This window comes from Harpia harpyja, chromosome 6 (assembly GCF_026419915.1).
Source record: "Harpia harpyja isolate bHarHar1 chromosome 6, bHarHar1 primary haplotype, whole genome shotgun sequence".
NCBI classification, from domain to species: Eukaryota; Metazoa; Chordata; class Aves; order Accipitriformes; family Accipitridae; genus Harpia; species Harpia harpyja.
This window is the reverse complement of record NC_068945.1, coordinates 49,962,414-49,977,537: the sequence shown is the minus strand read 5'-3', so window position 1 is coordinate 49,977,537 and position 15,124 is coordinate 49,962,414. Positions and strand designations below refer to the sequence as shown.

General features: G+C 40.5%; 1 protein-coding gene across 1 annotated transcript; it reads left to right on the top strand.

Annotated features, from left to right (window-relative positions):
- The first annotated feature begins 296 nt into the window (after window positions 1–296).
- CRELD2 (cysteine rich with EGF like domains 2) lies at window positions 297–14,194 on the top strand. Its single transcript, XM_052790311.1, has 10 exons — window positions 297–550; window positions 1,678–1,760; window positions 2,692–2,802; window positions 5,865–5,956; window positions 6,981–7,157; window positions 8,387–8,485; window positions 10,133–10,210; window positions 11,017–11,112; window positions 11,928–12,068; window positions 13,625–14,194. Exons 1-10 carry the CDS (start codon window positions 398–400, stop codon window positions 13,681–13,683), a joined length of 1,089 nt encoding a protein of 362 aa, XP_052646271.1. The 5' UTR covers window positions 297–397; the 3' UTR covers window positions 13,684–14,194.
- The last annotated feature ends 930 nt before the right edge of the window (window positions 14,195–15,124 follow it).

The following is a 15,124-nucleotide window of genomic DNA, read 5'->3' as shown; positions in this document are numbered from 1 at the left end:
ACGGCTCCGAAGCCCCTACGGAGCATCACGCCTGCCCGTTCTCATGATGGCGGCGACGCGCTAGGCCGACGGCCGTTGCTTCCTCAGATAGCTCTCTACCACGCCCCCCCCCCCGCCCCCCCCCCGGTTCTCTGCGTACGCGGGGGGCTCCAATTGGCCCGGAGCGTGGCGGGCGCCGATTGGACCACGTTCCCTCCGCTCCCCTGCCTCGCACCAACGAGCGCCTGCGGCCGGAGCGTGCGTGGGGCTGACGCGGAAATCTGAATGGAGCTCCCGGGCCGGTTGCTGCGGGGGCCGGGGCGGGGCGAGCCGAGCGCGCCGCCGACGCTGAGGTGGGCTGGCTGCTGCGGCTGGGGCGGCCCCGCTCCGTCTGCCCGGCGCTCCCCGCGCCCTCGCCATGGGGCCCGGCCCCGCGCCTCGCCCGGGCCGGGCGTCGCTGGCCGTGGCGCTCTGCGCTGCCCTGTTGACGCTGCCGCCCGCCCTGGGCGCTGGCGAGCGGCGGCGCCTGGCGTGCTCCACCTGCCGGGGTATCGCGGACAGGTTCAACCAGGTGGGCGGCGGGGCCGGGGGGCGGCCTCAAGGGGCGGGGGGGGGGGGGTGGCGTGGCGGGCGGGGGCCTCCCCGGCCAGGAGCCGGCCGCCGGGTCCCGCCGGGCGGCCCGAGGTGCGGTGGCGGCGGTGCAGGCCGCTCCGAGGGGCGGCCGCCGGGCTCCGCGCCGGTCAGCCGCGGCGGGCCCGCCGGAGAAGGCGGCGGCAGCGCCCGGCGCGGTGCGGGTCTGCGGCCCTGGTGGCAGGCCGGCTCTCCGCCCCGCAGCTGCTGAAGCCCCCCCTCCCCGGGCCGAACGCCGCGTTACGGACGGCGTCTGGTCCGGCTGGTGCGCGGCGGGGGGTTTTGCTGCCGGCTTCGGCAGCGGCGGTGGTCCCTCGGCCGGTGGGTTACGGAGCTGCTGCCCCTCCGGCTTTGCTGTCCGAGGAGGGCTGGCGCTTCGGCGCGAAGAGAGCGGCTGTAGCATGCCCGGCGCCGTGAGCGAGTGCTGGCGGACAACGTCGTCCCCCAAAACGCTGTGTCTGTTGCCGCTTGCAACAGCCCTGCGTGGTGGCACGGTAAATTAGGCAGCGAGGGGCCGCTTCGGCTTGTGACAGATGCTTAATACTCTTCGTACCTGTACTGGCTGTTGCTCACTTGGTCGATCGCTTTCACTGCGGAGGTCTCTTGCAAGGTATGATTGGGTAGGCGTTCGGCCGGGGAACGTGTGCCGATCACGGTGAATGGTCCTGTTGTATGGTTGTGTTACAACACGGTGAAGACTGGGCCAAGTACCGTCAAAACTGAATGAAGTAGAGGTCCCGTTCAAGTGATCAATAAAGTTCCCGAGAACTTGAAGGAGATTGCTATGAAGTTTCATACGTGTATGGTTTTTGACAAAAATGAAGACTGTAACAGGGCTTTGTTTGGGTGTTGGGAAAATTGAGTCGTGTTATCCTATAACCTACGCTTTATCACTTTTCATGTTGTCACTAGCTGTTTCTTTCACTTAGCAATTTGATCAGCAGCTTCAGAGCTTTACTGAAGTTTCTGCATGGCGCCTTTCACAATTTTTGTACAAGCATTGCCCTTAATCTTTGTTAGAAACAAACCTTATGTAACTTACATTCTTCTGGTACTTTTCATTTGTAGGGATTAGCAGATACAGCTAAAAAGAACTTTGGTGGTGGAAACACTGCTTGGGAAGAGAAGACGCTGTCAAAGTATGAGTCCAGGTAAGCTGTCTCGGTACTTCTCATTCGGATAAGTTTAATGTCTACTGTGCGTAACTTCACCGTACCAGTGTTTGGCTGGAACTTAAATACTGAATGTTGTAGCTAACGTTTCATGTGTCCAAGCCTTAAATTCTTATTGATTAAAATCTAACATTACACCGTAAAGAGTACAGTAAAGACTGAAACTCCTTATGGATGCCTTTATTTGTCTTGTTTCTGGAAAAAAACCCCAAAGTTAATACCGTCATTGGTCATAGTAGTTTTTTTTCTATTTACCTGTTAAAGTCCTAAAGTGGCGATCTTTAAATAATGGTCAACAGTTAATTGATAGTCATAAAAGGTGTGGAATACTGTAATACTTGTTTTAGAATTAAAGCACTATCTCCTCCCTGGAGTCCTCACTATTTCAGTGCCAAACAGAAAACTAGAAGAGATGCAGATTACTGTACTCTTTTGTATATATGTTTGATTACTGAGCAAAGTGATCTGGTATCTTTCTTCCAAATTTCAAATTCACTTTTTAGTCTTAGTTGGAGCATTGAGATGTAAGGATGGGATTTCTGAACCTCAGTTACTGTGAGCTTCGTGGGCTTGTGTCAAGTATTAACAATACGTGAAATTTATTGTTGAACTTAGGAGAAAAATACTGCACTAAAAATTTGCTGGGAAGCTAAAAATCTATCAAACCTACAGTCTGCAGACATCATAAGTGCAAGCAAGCCAAAGTCATTCTTGTGGTCATCGTTGTCATTTTTTTTTTTTGGTTTGAAGTAATGTTCATTAGTGCTTTATTCTGATATTTGCTTTGTTTTGGAACTAATTCAGAACACAGCATAAACTGATAAAGTATTCTAGGCTGAAGTCTAGCTTCTCTGTCATGTCTTGAGTACTGTCAAATGTTTAAATTACGATTTTCCTTCTCTGCTTGTAGCGAAATTCGTCTTGTAGAGATCATAGAGAATCTGTGCGACAGTAGTAACTTTGAATGTAACAACATGGTAGAAGAGCATGAAGAACATATAGAGAAATGGTGGTTCAAACTGTAAGTATCGAATTTTTTTGTGGAGATCTTGGTGTGGATAAGTTATCTAAGAGGATGAACTACTAATGTTAAGTCTTGTGCCTGAGCAATAGCAGTATGGGTATGTCGTGGTTTAACCCCAGCCAGCAACTAAGCACCACGCAGCCACTCACTCACTTCCTGCCCCCGCAGTGGGATGGGGGAGAGAATCGGGGGAAAATAAAAAAGTAAAACCTGTGGGTTGAGATAGAAACAGTTTAATAGGAGAGAAAGGAAGAAAATGATAATGATAATAATAATAACAGTAATAAAATGACAATAATAATAGTCATAATAAAAGAATCAGAATATACAAAACAAGTGATACACAATACAATTGCTCACCACTCGCTGACTGATGCCCAGTTCGTTCCTGAGCAGCGATCCCCGCCTCCTGCCAGGCCAGCTGCCCCCAGTTCATATACTAGAAGTGACGTCACATGGTATGGAATACCCCTTTGGCCAGTTTGGGTCAGCTGCCCTGGCTGTGTCCTGTGCCAACTTCTTGTGCCCCTCCAGCCTTCTTGCTGGCTGGGCATGAGAAGCTGAAAAATCCTTGACTTAGCCTAAACATTACTTAGCAACAACTGAAAACATCAGCGTGTTGTCAACATTCTTCTCCTGCTAAATCCAAAATGTAACAATATACCAGCTACTAGAAAGAAAATTAACTCTATCCCAGCTGAAACCAGGACAGGGTAATTCTTCATTATCCTTCAAGTGTTGCCATTGGGTACAGCTGGGTTCAGGCTGACTTTTAACAGCATGTGCTGCTGTTACCGTGTTCTTTTTTATTTTCAATTCCGGAAGTGTTGCACCAAAGCATCCAGTCTGGCTTCTCATATACTGTCTGCTCAGTTACCAATGGGGTGTTGAGGCAAACTAACATTGGAAAACTTTGAGGTTTGTTACCTTTTTTGTTTTCCTTTGTCATAAAACTGCAAGGGACTCTTTGGTTCTTGTGAGTTTTTAGTTGGCTTTCTTTTCCTGAAACGTTATTTTGTTCTCCTGGCAATCAAAAAAATCATTGATAAATAATAAATGTAGAAGTTGGATCTCTTGAGGATGGTAGTATAGCAGCTGGCTTTTCTATCTGCCTTATAAGCTAGCCTGTGATTTCTGTTATAACTAAGCTTTTCATATACCATTATAAAATATAATAAGTGCAAGGATGGCATTGTAGCATTTAAATCTCTTCAGATCTTTTTTTTTAATTCCAAATCATGTTTCTTCTAAGTATTTTCTTTTTTTATTACTTTATACTGTCAGCACTCTCAATCAGCTAGAATACAATAGGGTGAACTACTATTGTAACATTTTATAACTGGATAAGGATTTTTGATAACCCACTTTGCTCTTAATGACTGCTTTATTACTTTATGCTTTTACCTAACTATACAGGAGCATGTATACATTAGCATGCCATTTGAATGGAATAGAATAGTATAGCATAGAATAGAATATTTCAGTTAGAAGGGGCCTACAACAATCACCTAGTCCAACTGTCTAACCTATTCGGGGCTGACCAAAAGTTAAAGCATGTTATTAAGGGCATTGTCCAAATGCCTCTTAAACACTGACAGGCTTGGGGCATCGACCACCGCTCTAGGAAGCCTGTTCCAGTGTTTGACCACCCTCTCGGTAAAGAAATGCTTCCTCATGTCCAGTCTAAGCCTCCCCTGGCGCCGCTCTGAACCGTTCCCACACGTCCTATCACTGGATCCCAGAATCCCAGGGAGAAGAGCTCAGCACCTTCCTCTCCACTTCCCCTCCTCAGGAAGCTGTAGTGAGCAATGAGGTTGCCCCGCAGCCTCCTTTTCTCCAAACTAAACAAGCCCAAAGTCCTCAGCTGCTCCTCATAGGACATGCTTTCCAGAAAGGTGAGCTATGCAACCCAGAGTCTTAAATTTGTCTTAAATTTGCAGAACTGAAAGAAACGGGTCTTAAACTAGAGATTTTGACAAAGTAGACTTCCTAAAATAAACAAAACTATGCATAAAATACATCGGGTTTTGGAAAGTTTCTGTATTTAATAGACATTTTGAGTGCAATTGATTAACTTTGCCTTCTGTCCTTTAACCTGCGATGTCCAAATGTCATTCAGTTTCTGTGGTTGTTTCCAAAGACAAGTTCTTTGTCCATGAATACCTTAGATCTTTTTTTGTAAGTTGTTATGTTATGTGTGGTACTCAGTAAATTTACTTTTCAGGGCCTGAGCCTTGGAGTCAGTATGATCAGACGTAATAGTTTAGAAAGAGAAGCTGTACATGCCTCAGGAGTTGCTGAAGACTTCTGTCAGGCTACAGAATATCTAAGCCTTTACTAAAGTTTTTGAGACTTAAGCATCAGTGTGATACTGAGATCTGTGAATTGTCATTCAGAACTGTAGTAATCCTCATGCTTGCTTGCAAAATAATATCTAGCGATTTCATTGGTAATTGGGGGTGTATGCTACTACTAGAGCAGCACATAAGTAAATTCTTAATATTAAAAAAAATCCTTCTAAAATAGTACTTGATTCATGCTAAAAAAGAGGAGAAATTGTAACAGGCACCCTATTGTCAAGTTGGCAATAACTTGAGGAAATGTTAGTATCTGTCCTGGGTTATCTTCTGCATAGCTGAGATAAAGACACAGCAGTTATGTTTAAGAGAAAGACATAAATAAGACCAACTAAACTATATATAAAACTTCCCTAAAAATAAGGTGTTTAAAAAAAAAAAAAAAAGGGGGGGGGTGTGTATGTATCAAGACGAATTGATTTTATTGGTTGCTCTTATTTCACATTTTTCATAAATCTAATTTATAAAATTTGAGTAGAGTCTGTTAATAGTATGGTAGTTTAAAAGGTGTTAATCTCAAGTTGGAGGACTTCTAAAAACTAATTCCTGAAATAAGATCGTCTTCAGAACAAAAAAAAATACGTTTCTAATCTGTCACGTGCAACAGATTTCTCTGCTGCATTGTGCAGGTTCAGTTGTGTGAGTTGGCTTTTAAAGACTTCTCATTCTTTTTATTGATAAATTAATGTCTTTCATATACAGAAAGAAGAAGTATCCTGATTTGTTTAAGTGGTTTTGCATAGAAACAATAGAAGTTTGCTGCCCTGCTGGAACTTACGGACCAGATTGCCTTGGTAATTTTTCTTTTGAAAAATACAGTAGCAGATATGTTCTTTTTACCTGTTTGTTTCAGTCTTTCATAATGTGGACAAATACATGAAGTATGATATTTTCCATGAGACACCAGCTGCTGTGTACTATGTACCTACCTGTTGCCTGATAGTTAGGTAGCTGCCTTGTAAGCGTCCTGCCTGAAGAAAAGTCTTCTGGGCATGAAGTAATGTACAAAGCTCTCAAGGGTACTTACATGTGCAGAACCCATCTGATCTGATGTTCACATCTACACCTGACCCATGTTTAAAGGCTCCCTGTGACATCAAGTCTGTTGTTTAGGTGGCCTTTCAGAAGCTATGCAGACAACAGTTTCAAGAGTAAAACGGCCAAAACACTGTTGGGGATTAAATGAAGAAATTAAAAACTGAGGATTGGTTAAAAAGGCAATGGGAGAAATTGGATAAAAGTAGGTAGGAGACAACTGGATGAAAGTAAGGTCTTCGATGCAAAAGTGATAAAAAAGGTATATTGGCCCCTGAAGTATAATTTATAAATCTCTAAAACCTTGCACCTTGTTAAGAGATCAGCTTTGGCCTCTTTAAATTGTTAACAATATAAGTGCCAATTCCCAGTATTGATCTAAATGACTGCTAGTAGGGTTTTTCCAACTGCAGTATGAGCATTCTCAGAAATTGAGAATAAATAAAGACGCTAGCTTTAGCCAGGAAGCTAAGAAAGTAGATAAAATTCTAAGCCATGGTCTTTACCCAAAATTAAATTTATAACTGAACTTTCCTGGAGATTGTTTTGAGTAACTCTTACACTTGAATATATTACAGAGCATTCCTTGTTGCAAGCCTTTTGGTTACTCTCAAGGGAAAAAAGATTTTGGAAATTATATACTGGTTTAGTGTGACTTTTTTTTTTTTCTTTTTTACATTTTACTGTCTGTGAAGTGGTGCTGAAAATTCAGGTGCTCGTGGCTGAAAATAGGAAGTTACTCCCTTTAACATTTTATTGAAAAGTATTTTTGATCCTTTTTAGCTTGTCGTGGTGGATCAGAAAGACCTTGCCATGGAAATGGCCACTGTGATGGTGACGGTACCCGAGGTGGAGATGGCTCATGTAGCTGTAACAAGGAGTATACAGGAGATTTTTGTTTGGACTGTTCTAATGGTTACTTCAGTACCTTGAGAAATGAGACGCATTCTGTTTGTACAGGTAACAAAGTCTTTGGTACATGCTTAGATCTTTGTCTTCCTTCTTCAGTTTTGTAAACAAAACTAGAAACAATTTAAAGTGACAAATGTAAAAACAAAAAATAGTTACAGTTTGGTCACTCAGCTTTAACTATTAATGACATGTCAGTCAGTTTGGTGGAATTGTAAGGTTTTGCGATGTCATCCTTCCAGACTGCCCTTGATTTTTTTTTTTTTTAAATTTTTTTTTTCCTGCTTTAAATTAAGAAGCAGAATTCATTTATGTCATGAGGGAGGCTGGAGGGAAGATCAAGCTTTGCCCCCATGTCACCACCTTCCCCCCACCCCCAAGTACTGTACAAAAAACTTGAGCTGAAATTGCTGCACAGTGGACTATGTTGAAAGCTAGGTTTTCCTCATGTCTCAGATAAGCTTAACTGGAGTAAATGGGCGTGGAAACAGCTGATCTGTACTGTAGACTACATAGATTCCAGTTAAGTACGTCTAAGCTTAATTTTGAAACACAGTCAGGTCATAGGAATACACTTTTTCAGTTGGTCAGATTTTCATTTGTTTTTACATCTTGAGTGAGATTCTGCAGCAGCTAAATCCTGACTGTGGGATCTAATAAAATTGTTTTTCAACACTATCTATGTTGGGTTTTTTATCTGGCCGTGTAGTAATTCTTCTATATGATGTGTTTTATATTACAATATATAACATGCTGCTTATATATGCATGTTACATATATATGCATATATAAACACTTGTGAAGTTCTTCAGACTAGTATCACTTCACACTTCGCTCTTGTAGCTGGTTGCAAATGAAGTAGTCTGAGGATTCATTAGGTGGGAGTGCTGAGTCTAGTGTTTAAACTGTTGTCCCAACCCTGAGTGGCTGAGCAAAGTTTACCTTCTTGATCTCCTCTTCCCAAATATTTTGGAAATTGGACCCACCACTTCTAGTCACTAGAATTTCATGGCACTGTTTTAGTGGTGCAGATGACTGTAATTGCCAGGTTTGGCTTCCTGGGTTTTGTAGGGGTTTTGTTTTTGTAGGATAGAGCTGCATTTTTGTAAATGATACCTCCATAAAGTCAAGATCTAATCTTGTGAATGGGAGGCTCAAGCTACTAAAATACAATAGCTTCCAATGAATCCTAAATAAGATTTTTCTTTGAGAATTTGTGTGCCCAAACTTGTCTTGGAGTTTCCCAACAAAGCTCAGATTGTAGTTTTCTCTTATCTCAGCCTGCCATGCTGCCTGTAAAACTTGTACTGGTTCAAGTAACAAGGACTGCCAAGACTGTAAAGAAGGCTGGATTAAAAATGAAGCAGCAGCTTGTGTGGGTGAGTAATGCTTGGTAGACTTCAAACAGGTTTTGTAGCAACATTGGCTAGTGAGATTAGATGACATCACATTGAGTTTTATTGTATTTTATGGAACTGTTCTGTCAGTTTAGATTTCTATAGTTTGTAGTCTCTGTCTTCCTTACTTGTTTCATATTGCAGGAAAGCAGTATTTCCTCCCTGCTGATTGGTTGGTGATTATAGTTGTCTTTATCAAACTGTTCACTGTGAATCTTTTTAGTTTAGTGTAATACAGGTAGCAGCAGGTGGGATGTTCCTTTTAAGACATGGTTTTTTGTGTTTATTTGAGTGCTAAACAGTACCCTGCTCTTGATTTAAACGATTTTGTCAACTACTGGAAGATTCCTGTCAGCTTATCTACATGGTTTTTAGTAATAGCACAATTGTCTTCACATTACTGTATGTTTATAAATGCTCAACCCTAATAGAGTTCAAACATTTCACTAGAAGCGAGGCATACTAACTTTTCCTATTATTGGAGAGAAATACCAGGAGACGTCAAGCTCAGTGCTTCCATTAATTTCTTACCTATTTCTAGCTTAGCATTTCTCTTGGTTTATGAGGAATATGTATGAAACACTTAAGGAAAAACCCAAATACTAAAAATACTCCCAAAGCAGGAATACACTAGGGGAAGAGTAGCACATTCTGTTTAACTGGTCGAATTTGACCCATTAAAGACCCTTTAATGTCTGGAAACAGTATCTTAGAAATTATGTGAACACTGCTTCTTTTTAAAAGTGCTCCTGAGAACTAGGATTTGAATTACAGCTCCTGCGGTACCTGCGTAGGCAACTGTTGAATGCTCCAAGAGCTTCTTTTAGATCCTCCAGTGTTGTCTTCTGTACAGCTGTTTTCTTCCAAATAATCATTGCAACTGATCAAGTATAAATTAATTTGAGTAATCAGTAGGAATGATGTCTGCAGCAACAGGATGAGATAGACAGCAAGGGCACTGAAATAGGCTTTCTCTGTCTGAATTTTTTAGTTGAGTACTGTTGTGCCCTTTCCTTGAAATCAAAACACTAGCATGTTTTAACTTCCCAGGTAGAACTGGTTTTCCGCTCGGCTGGTCTTAACCATAACTTGGCTTTCTCCAGTTTGCTTTGTGTAGAAAACGAAGCAGTATATGTGTGTGCATTTGTGTAACTTTTTTAATACTTTAAAAAGTTCCATAGCTTGGTAATATAGGAGTAGAGAAATCAACAGTATTCCAGAAGAGTAGTCTGCTTATTTGTTACGATATTTACATAAAAAACATAAATGCTTGCAAAACACTCACTTGAAAGTGACAAGGACAGCAGGTATTCTGGAAGTTTTATTTAATTTGAGCTCCTGAATTTCTGATATGTCTGTTATTGTCATCACAAAACATCTTCTGAGGATCAGTTCTTATTTGTTAATGTTAAGTTTAAGCTGAACAAAACAGTATGTTACTTTTATGTCTAACATGTTGCATATCCAATCCTGAACTTACTGTAAAATTAATCTCAATGCAGTCAGTTTAAGTTTATAGCTTCTGTGGGCCAGTTCTTAACAAGATCCCAAAGCATAGCATTCAAGTATTAATCTGACTATTTAATCGTTACTACTATTTTAGGTAACTTGTCACTTTTTATCTTTCAGATTTAGATGAGTGTGCTGCTTCTCCTTGCAAAGATCACCAGTATTGTTTGAACACAGATGGATCTTTCTCATGCAAAGGTTTATTTTTAATCTGCTGTTCTACTTTATCGTCTAGATTCCTAATCTAATGCTAGAGGTAATGCTAGAAGGGGTGTGATACCAGGCATTTAGTACTATGTGGCCCAATCCTGACTGGGTATGAGGCTTTAGACCTATCCTATGAGGAATACAAGAGATTTATGGTTATTTCTACTCTACTCTCATGAGACCCCACATGGAGTACTGTGTTTAGCTCTGGGGCCCCCAACATAAGAAGGACACGGACCTGTTGGAGCGAGTCCAGAGGAGGGCCACGAAGATGATCAGGGCGCTGGAGTACCTCCCCTATGAGGACAGGCTGAGAGAGTTGGGGTTGTTCAGCCTGGAGAAGAGAAGGCTCTGAGGAGACCTTACAGCAGCCTTCCAGTACCTAAAGGGGGCTTATAAGAAAGCTGGAGAGGGACACTTTAACCTGGAGTGTAGTAATAGGACAAGGGGTAATGGCTTTAAACTGAAAGAGGGTAGATTTAGATGAGATGTAAGGAGGAAGTTCTTCCCTGAGAGGGTGGTGAGGCACTGGAACGGGTTGCCCAGAGAGGCTGTGAATGCCCCATGACTGGAAGTGTCCAAGGCCAGGTTGGATGGGGCTTTGAGCAACCTGGTCTAGTGGAAGGTGTCCCTGCCCATGGCAGGGGGGTTGGAACTAGGTGATCTTTAAGGTCCCTTCCAACCCAAACCGTTCTAGGATTCTATGTTTTCTTGTGTGGGTAAGCTGAGTGACTTAAAGGGTGGTGCTTAAAACCTCAGATACATGAATTTTTATGCTTGAAATATTTTATCTTTAGCATGTGATACCAGCTGTGTAGGTTGCACAGGGGAAGGTTCTGACAAGTGTAAGACCTGTGCATCTGGATACATGAAGGAAGATGAAAAGTGTACAGGTTGGTGGATTTAGCAACGTGTGGTAGAGCACCAGTTAGCTCACTCTTTGGTTTTCCAGCCTATCAAAATGAACCCAGTTGTTCTTGTAGTAGCAGCAGAGACTTTCTTTATAACTTCCTCTATATTATTGGGCTAATATACATGACAAGGCTTAAAGGTGAAACACTCTTACAAAAGGAACAAAGTATTTTATAGGGGGTTCAGGAAACAAATACATGAGTTTCTTGTCAGTTATCTACCACTTCATTAGAAGTGTGCATCTGTATTCATTTTGTAACAGAAAGGCAGGAATGTAACGTGCATTCTGTTGTCTGTCTTTTAATCCATTAATGTCCAAGTTCAAATGATATTAATTCATAGTGAATTATAACATGTGAAATGATAGTAAAAAGAGTGAAATTAGAGTTTCTCTGTGGGGAAGAGCAGAAGGTATGCATGATCTTAAGTAGCTATTAACTATGATGATGTAGTGTTTACAGGCTCCCTTCCCTTTAGTTGTACTTTGATGGCATCGTTAGAAAATGACTGTGGGAAATCTTCAGTAGGTTAAGACGAGAGCCATTGCTTAATTCATTTTCCCACATAGGGGCCTGCAAAACATTAAAAAACTAGTACTATCTGAATAAATTTGAAACACAGTCTAAATCATGAAGAACTGTAACAGATTATTTTAACCAAAAAATCTGTTGCAGCAGCATTCTGCTCTTTGGTGTTTTTTATATTTGAATAGAATTTTGTTTATATGACTGAGCACAAGTAAGTTTTGTAACAAAATAACAGCAGTGGACTCTTTCTTTCCCTATCCTATCTCCAGATATAGATGAATGTAACCTTCCTGAGAAGGTCTGCATGAAAGAGAATCAAGACTGTGTTAATACTTCAGGTAGTTACAAGTGTGTATGTTCAGAAGGGTTTGAAGATAAGGATGGAACATGTGTTCAGATTCTAAAAACAGGTAAATGGCTTTTCAATGACAGATTTTTTTAAAATATATCGCCAATTTGGAGGTGTATTTCTGCCTAAGGGTCTAGTCGCTTGTAAACTCTTCTGTATAATTTCTCATGTTCCTACCGCTGTGGTCTGTGTCAAGTAGTCCACATTCTGGCATGCATGTTTTCTTGCTTAAAGACAGTGGATTTTTTAAATGTCCTGTTCTTGTGTTGATATTTTTTTTGCTTTACTCAAGGTTGTGTTTGTAAGTCACTTAACTGTCTGGCTTCATTATATAAAGTGAACTAGCAAATTACTGCTATCATAAAAAGGAGATCCTCCTCCTCCCTGCTTTTTTTCCTTTATCATTAATTATAATGACTTAAGGGTTTATCTGATCGCATGCAAGCTGCTTCAACTCACTGAAGTCTCAGAAAATTAAGCAGAATTCTTTTTGCTGGATGAGTGAGCTGAATTTATTTATTTTCTGATCACAAAAGTGCTAGAGCTGGTGTGAAGTTCAATATGGGGAAGGTATCTATCTTTCAGTAGTAGGGAACTGTTTAGCTTGAGTTAAACTATACCTTCAGTCAGAAAATTCAGGTGTAATTTGCTCTAAGATGTATGACGTATTATGGACAGAATTACATTCATTAGTGTTTCATTACTCCATTAGGCTTTTTTTACAATTCCAAAGTAAAAGACAGGATTATTTTGCAATAAAGGTTGTAGGAGAGTAGGTGAGACAGATAAAGGTTGTAGGAGAATAGGTGAGACAGTCAATTTCATACCTTTATTTTCTTTCTACTTCTTAGCTTGTTTGGTGGTTTGTTGGTTTTTTTTTTTGTTCCCATCCCCCCCATCCCCCTGTCCCCTGACTGCTTTTTCATCTTATACTAATAAGTTGTAAAGATCTATGTAGTATTGCTACTCAAGGCCATTCAGTTCAGACCTTATACTCTCAGTACGCACTGTTAGTAGTCCTTTAAAATCAGTTATATACTTTTCCTGTGCAGATACTCAGGATATCAGTTACTATGTTTTTTAATGTGGTCTGACATTTTATGAGAATAAAAGCAAAAGGAAAAGTTGACAAATTGGCTTAGCTTTTTTCTTAGATCAATGCTTTTACCAATATAATAAAATTGCTGTGCTTTTTTAAAGGCTGTTTTAACATCTGAACCGAGCACTTTGCACTATAGAAAATAATTCTGAGTAATATGTGCTTTTTGTTTTCAAATACCAGAATTTCTTCTGACAGGTCATGTGGAAAGGAGAAAGTTCACTGTGAATAGCTGAAAACAAAAGCTTAGAATAGAAATAGCTGTGCTGCTTTTTTCTTCCACTAGCAATATCATACCAGTTTATTTGAAATGTTTTGTTTACATCTAGGGAAAAAAAAAAATTGTAAGCTTAGACTAGGAGGATGGTGCAAGTAGCTCTTCTCTATGGCTTTATTGCTTCTCTGGTCTTGATACAGACGTTGATTTGGGTTTCTCTTTAAGAAATTCCTATTGTCAAAAATTATATGGTATAATTAATAATACATTTGTATTCTAATTATGATACTTAATTTCACAGGAGAGGAAGTAGAGAGTGAAACAACTGAGCCTTCACCTACTGGACATGATGACTTATGATCTGCATTCAGAACCAAAAGACATTCCTATCTAAAGTTTTAAATTATTGGACTAAGTCTCTGCTAGCTGACATACTGTGGAAATGGTATTAAATATGCAGGTTGCCGTTAAGATTTTTTTTTTTTTAAATGGTGATAAACTGCTCTTTAAGCTGCGTTTCTTTACTCTTAAATGCCACTTTTTATATAATTCTTCAAGAACAACACTCTAGATGGGTTAGTATAAAATCTGAATTAACATAACATTGTACCCAGCAACTGTAAGCAATTTGCAGGTTTCTCATTCTAGTGCCTACTGAAAACTATCATCATTTGGAAGGACTTAGTTGCACTTCATAATTCAAGAAAAGTTTAGACTGAAGTTTGGTGTTTCTTGACATAAGAAATATTTCTGTAACTGAAATACAGCTTTTGGAAATGGTCAAAGGGAATCTCTTTGGGGGGAAGCACTGTTCCCTTAAACAAAATAGAATGCCTAATACTGCATTCAATAAAAGTTTATTTTGTTGGAATGTGCCTTAAAAATTTTTAAGATGTTAATACCTTACTGTGTTGTCATGTCTATTTTTCATTTAGGCAGTGAAAAAAAAAAAAGAAAAAGGAAAAAAACCCAACCAGAAAAAAACCCAACCAAAAAAAAAAAAACCCCACAAAACCCCAGAACCTTGTAAGCACTGTATTTCAGTTCAGCACTGAATTCCAGCACTCAGTTGTGCTGGAATCTATATGGGGGGAGTGGGAAAGAAAAACCCAACAAAATCCCTCCCCACACACTTTCTTCTAAAGGAAGAATTATGTCAAACTTAAACAACTTTCCAAAAGTAAATAGACAAGTCTTTCTTTCAGATACTTGCGTTAAGTATGTAAGCTAGTTTATACAGTGATGAAAAGTAAGTTTGGCTACCACCTGTACTCAGTGGTTCACAGTTGTTACACGAGTACTCTCTAGAATTGATGAGTACCTGACTTTCACTACAGTCTACTGCTGCATGTAATAGCTTCTGTCTTTTTCAGAGCAAGCATACTACAATCAATTTATCTTGTTGTCTCTTATGACATTTCAGAGGGAAGGGTAATAAGCATAGCATAGACACAACTTCCTATGTGTTGCCTGTAAGCTTAAAGGCAAGTAGAAGAGCTAAAATTGATGTATTTTGCAGGACCATCACAGCTGTAAATAAGCTAAGGACCATCCAGGTACAGTATTTAAAGCTCTGATGAAAGTGAGTGAACTTTGGAATACATTGCAGTGGTGGATACAGGGAGCGTAAAGAGGGATTACAGAATACAACTAAAAAGAGCATAGCTGAGGCTTGGCTATAAGAAGTTATAAACAGTACCCTGAGGTAAGTGGAAATAAAAGGGGTGTGAATAGGACTGACCTGTTGAGCAGTGAAGGCCAGACACCTTCTGTATACTTCTGAAGACTTCTTTGTTCAGAC

What these genes read in the sequence shown, in the direction of transcription:
- CRELD2 (XM_052790311.1), top strand. Translation starts at nt 398, where the DNA reads ATGGGGCCCGGCCCCGCGCCTCGCCCGGGCCGGGCGTCGCTGGCCGTG. An exon ending in TCGCGGACAGGTTCAACCAG is followed by an intron (nt 551 to 1,677) that starts GTGGGCGGCGGG and finishes TTTCATTTGTAG; the next exon opens with GGATTAGCAGATACAGCTAA. An exon ending in GAGAAATGGTGGTTCAAACT is followed by an intron (nt 2,803 to 5,864) that starts GTAAGTATCGAA and finishes TTTCATATACAG; the next exon opens with AAAGAAGAAGTATCCTGATT.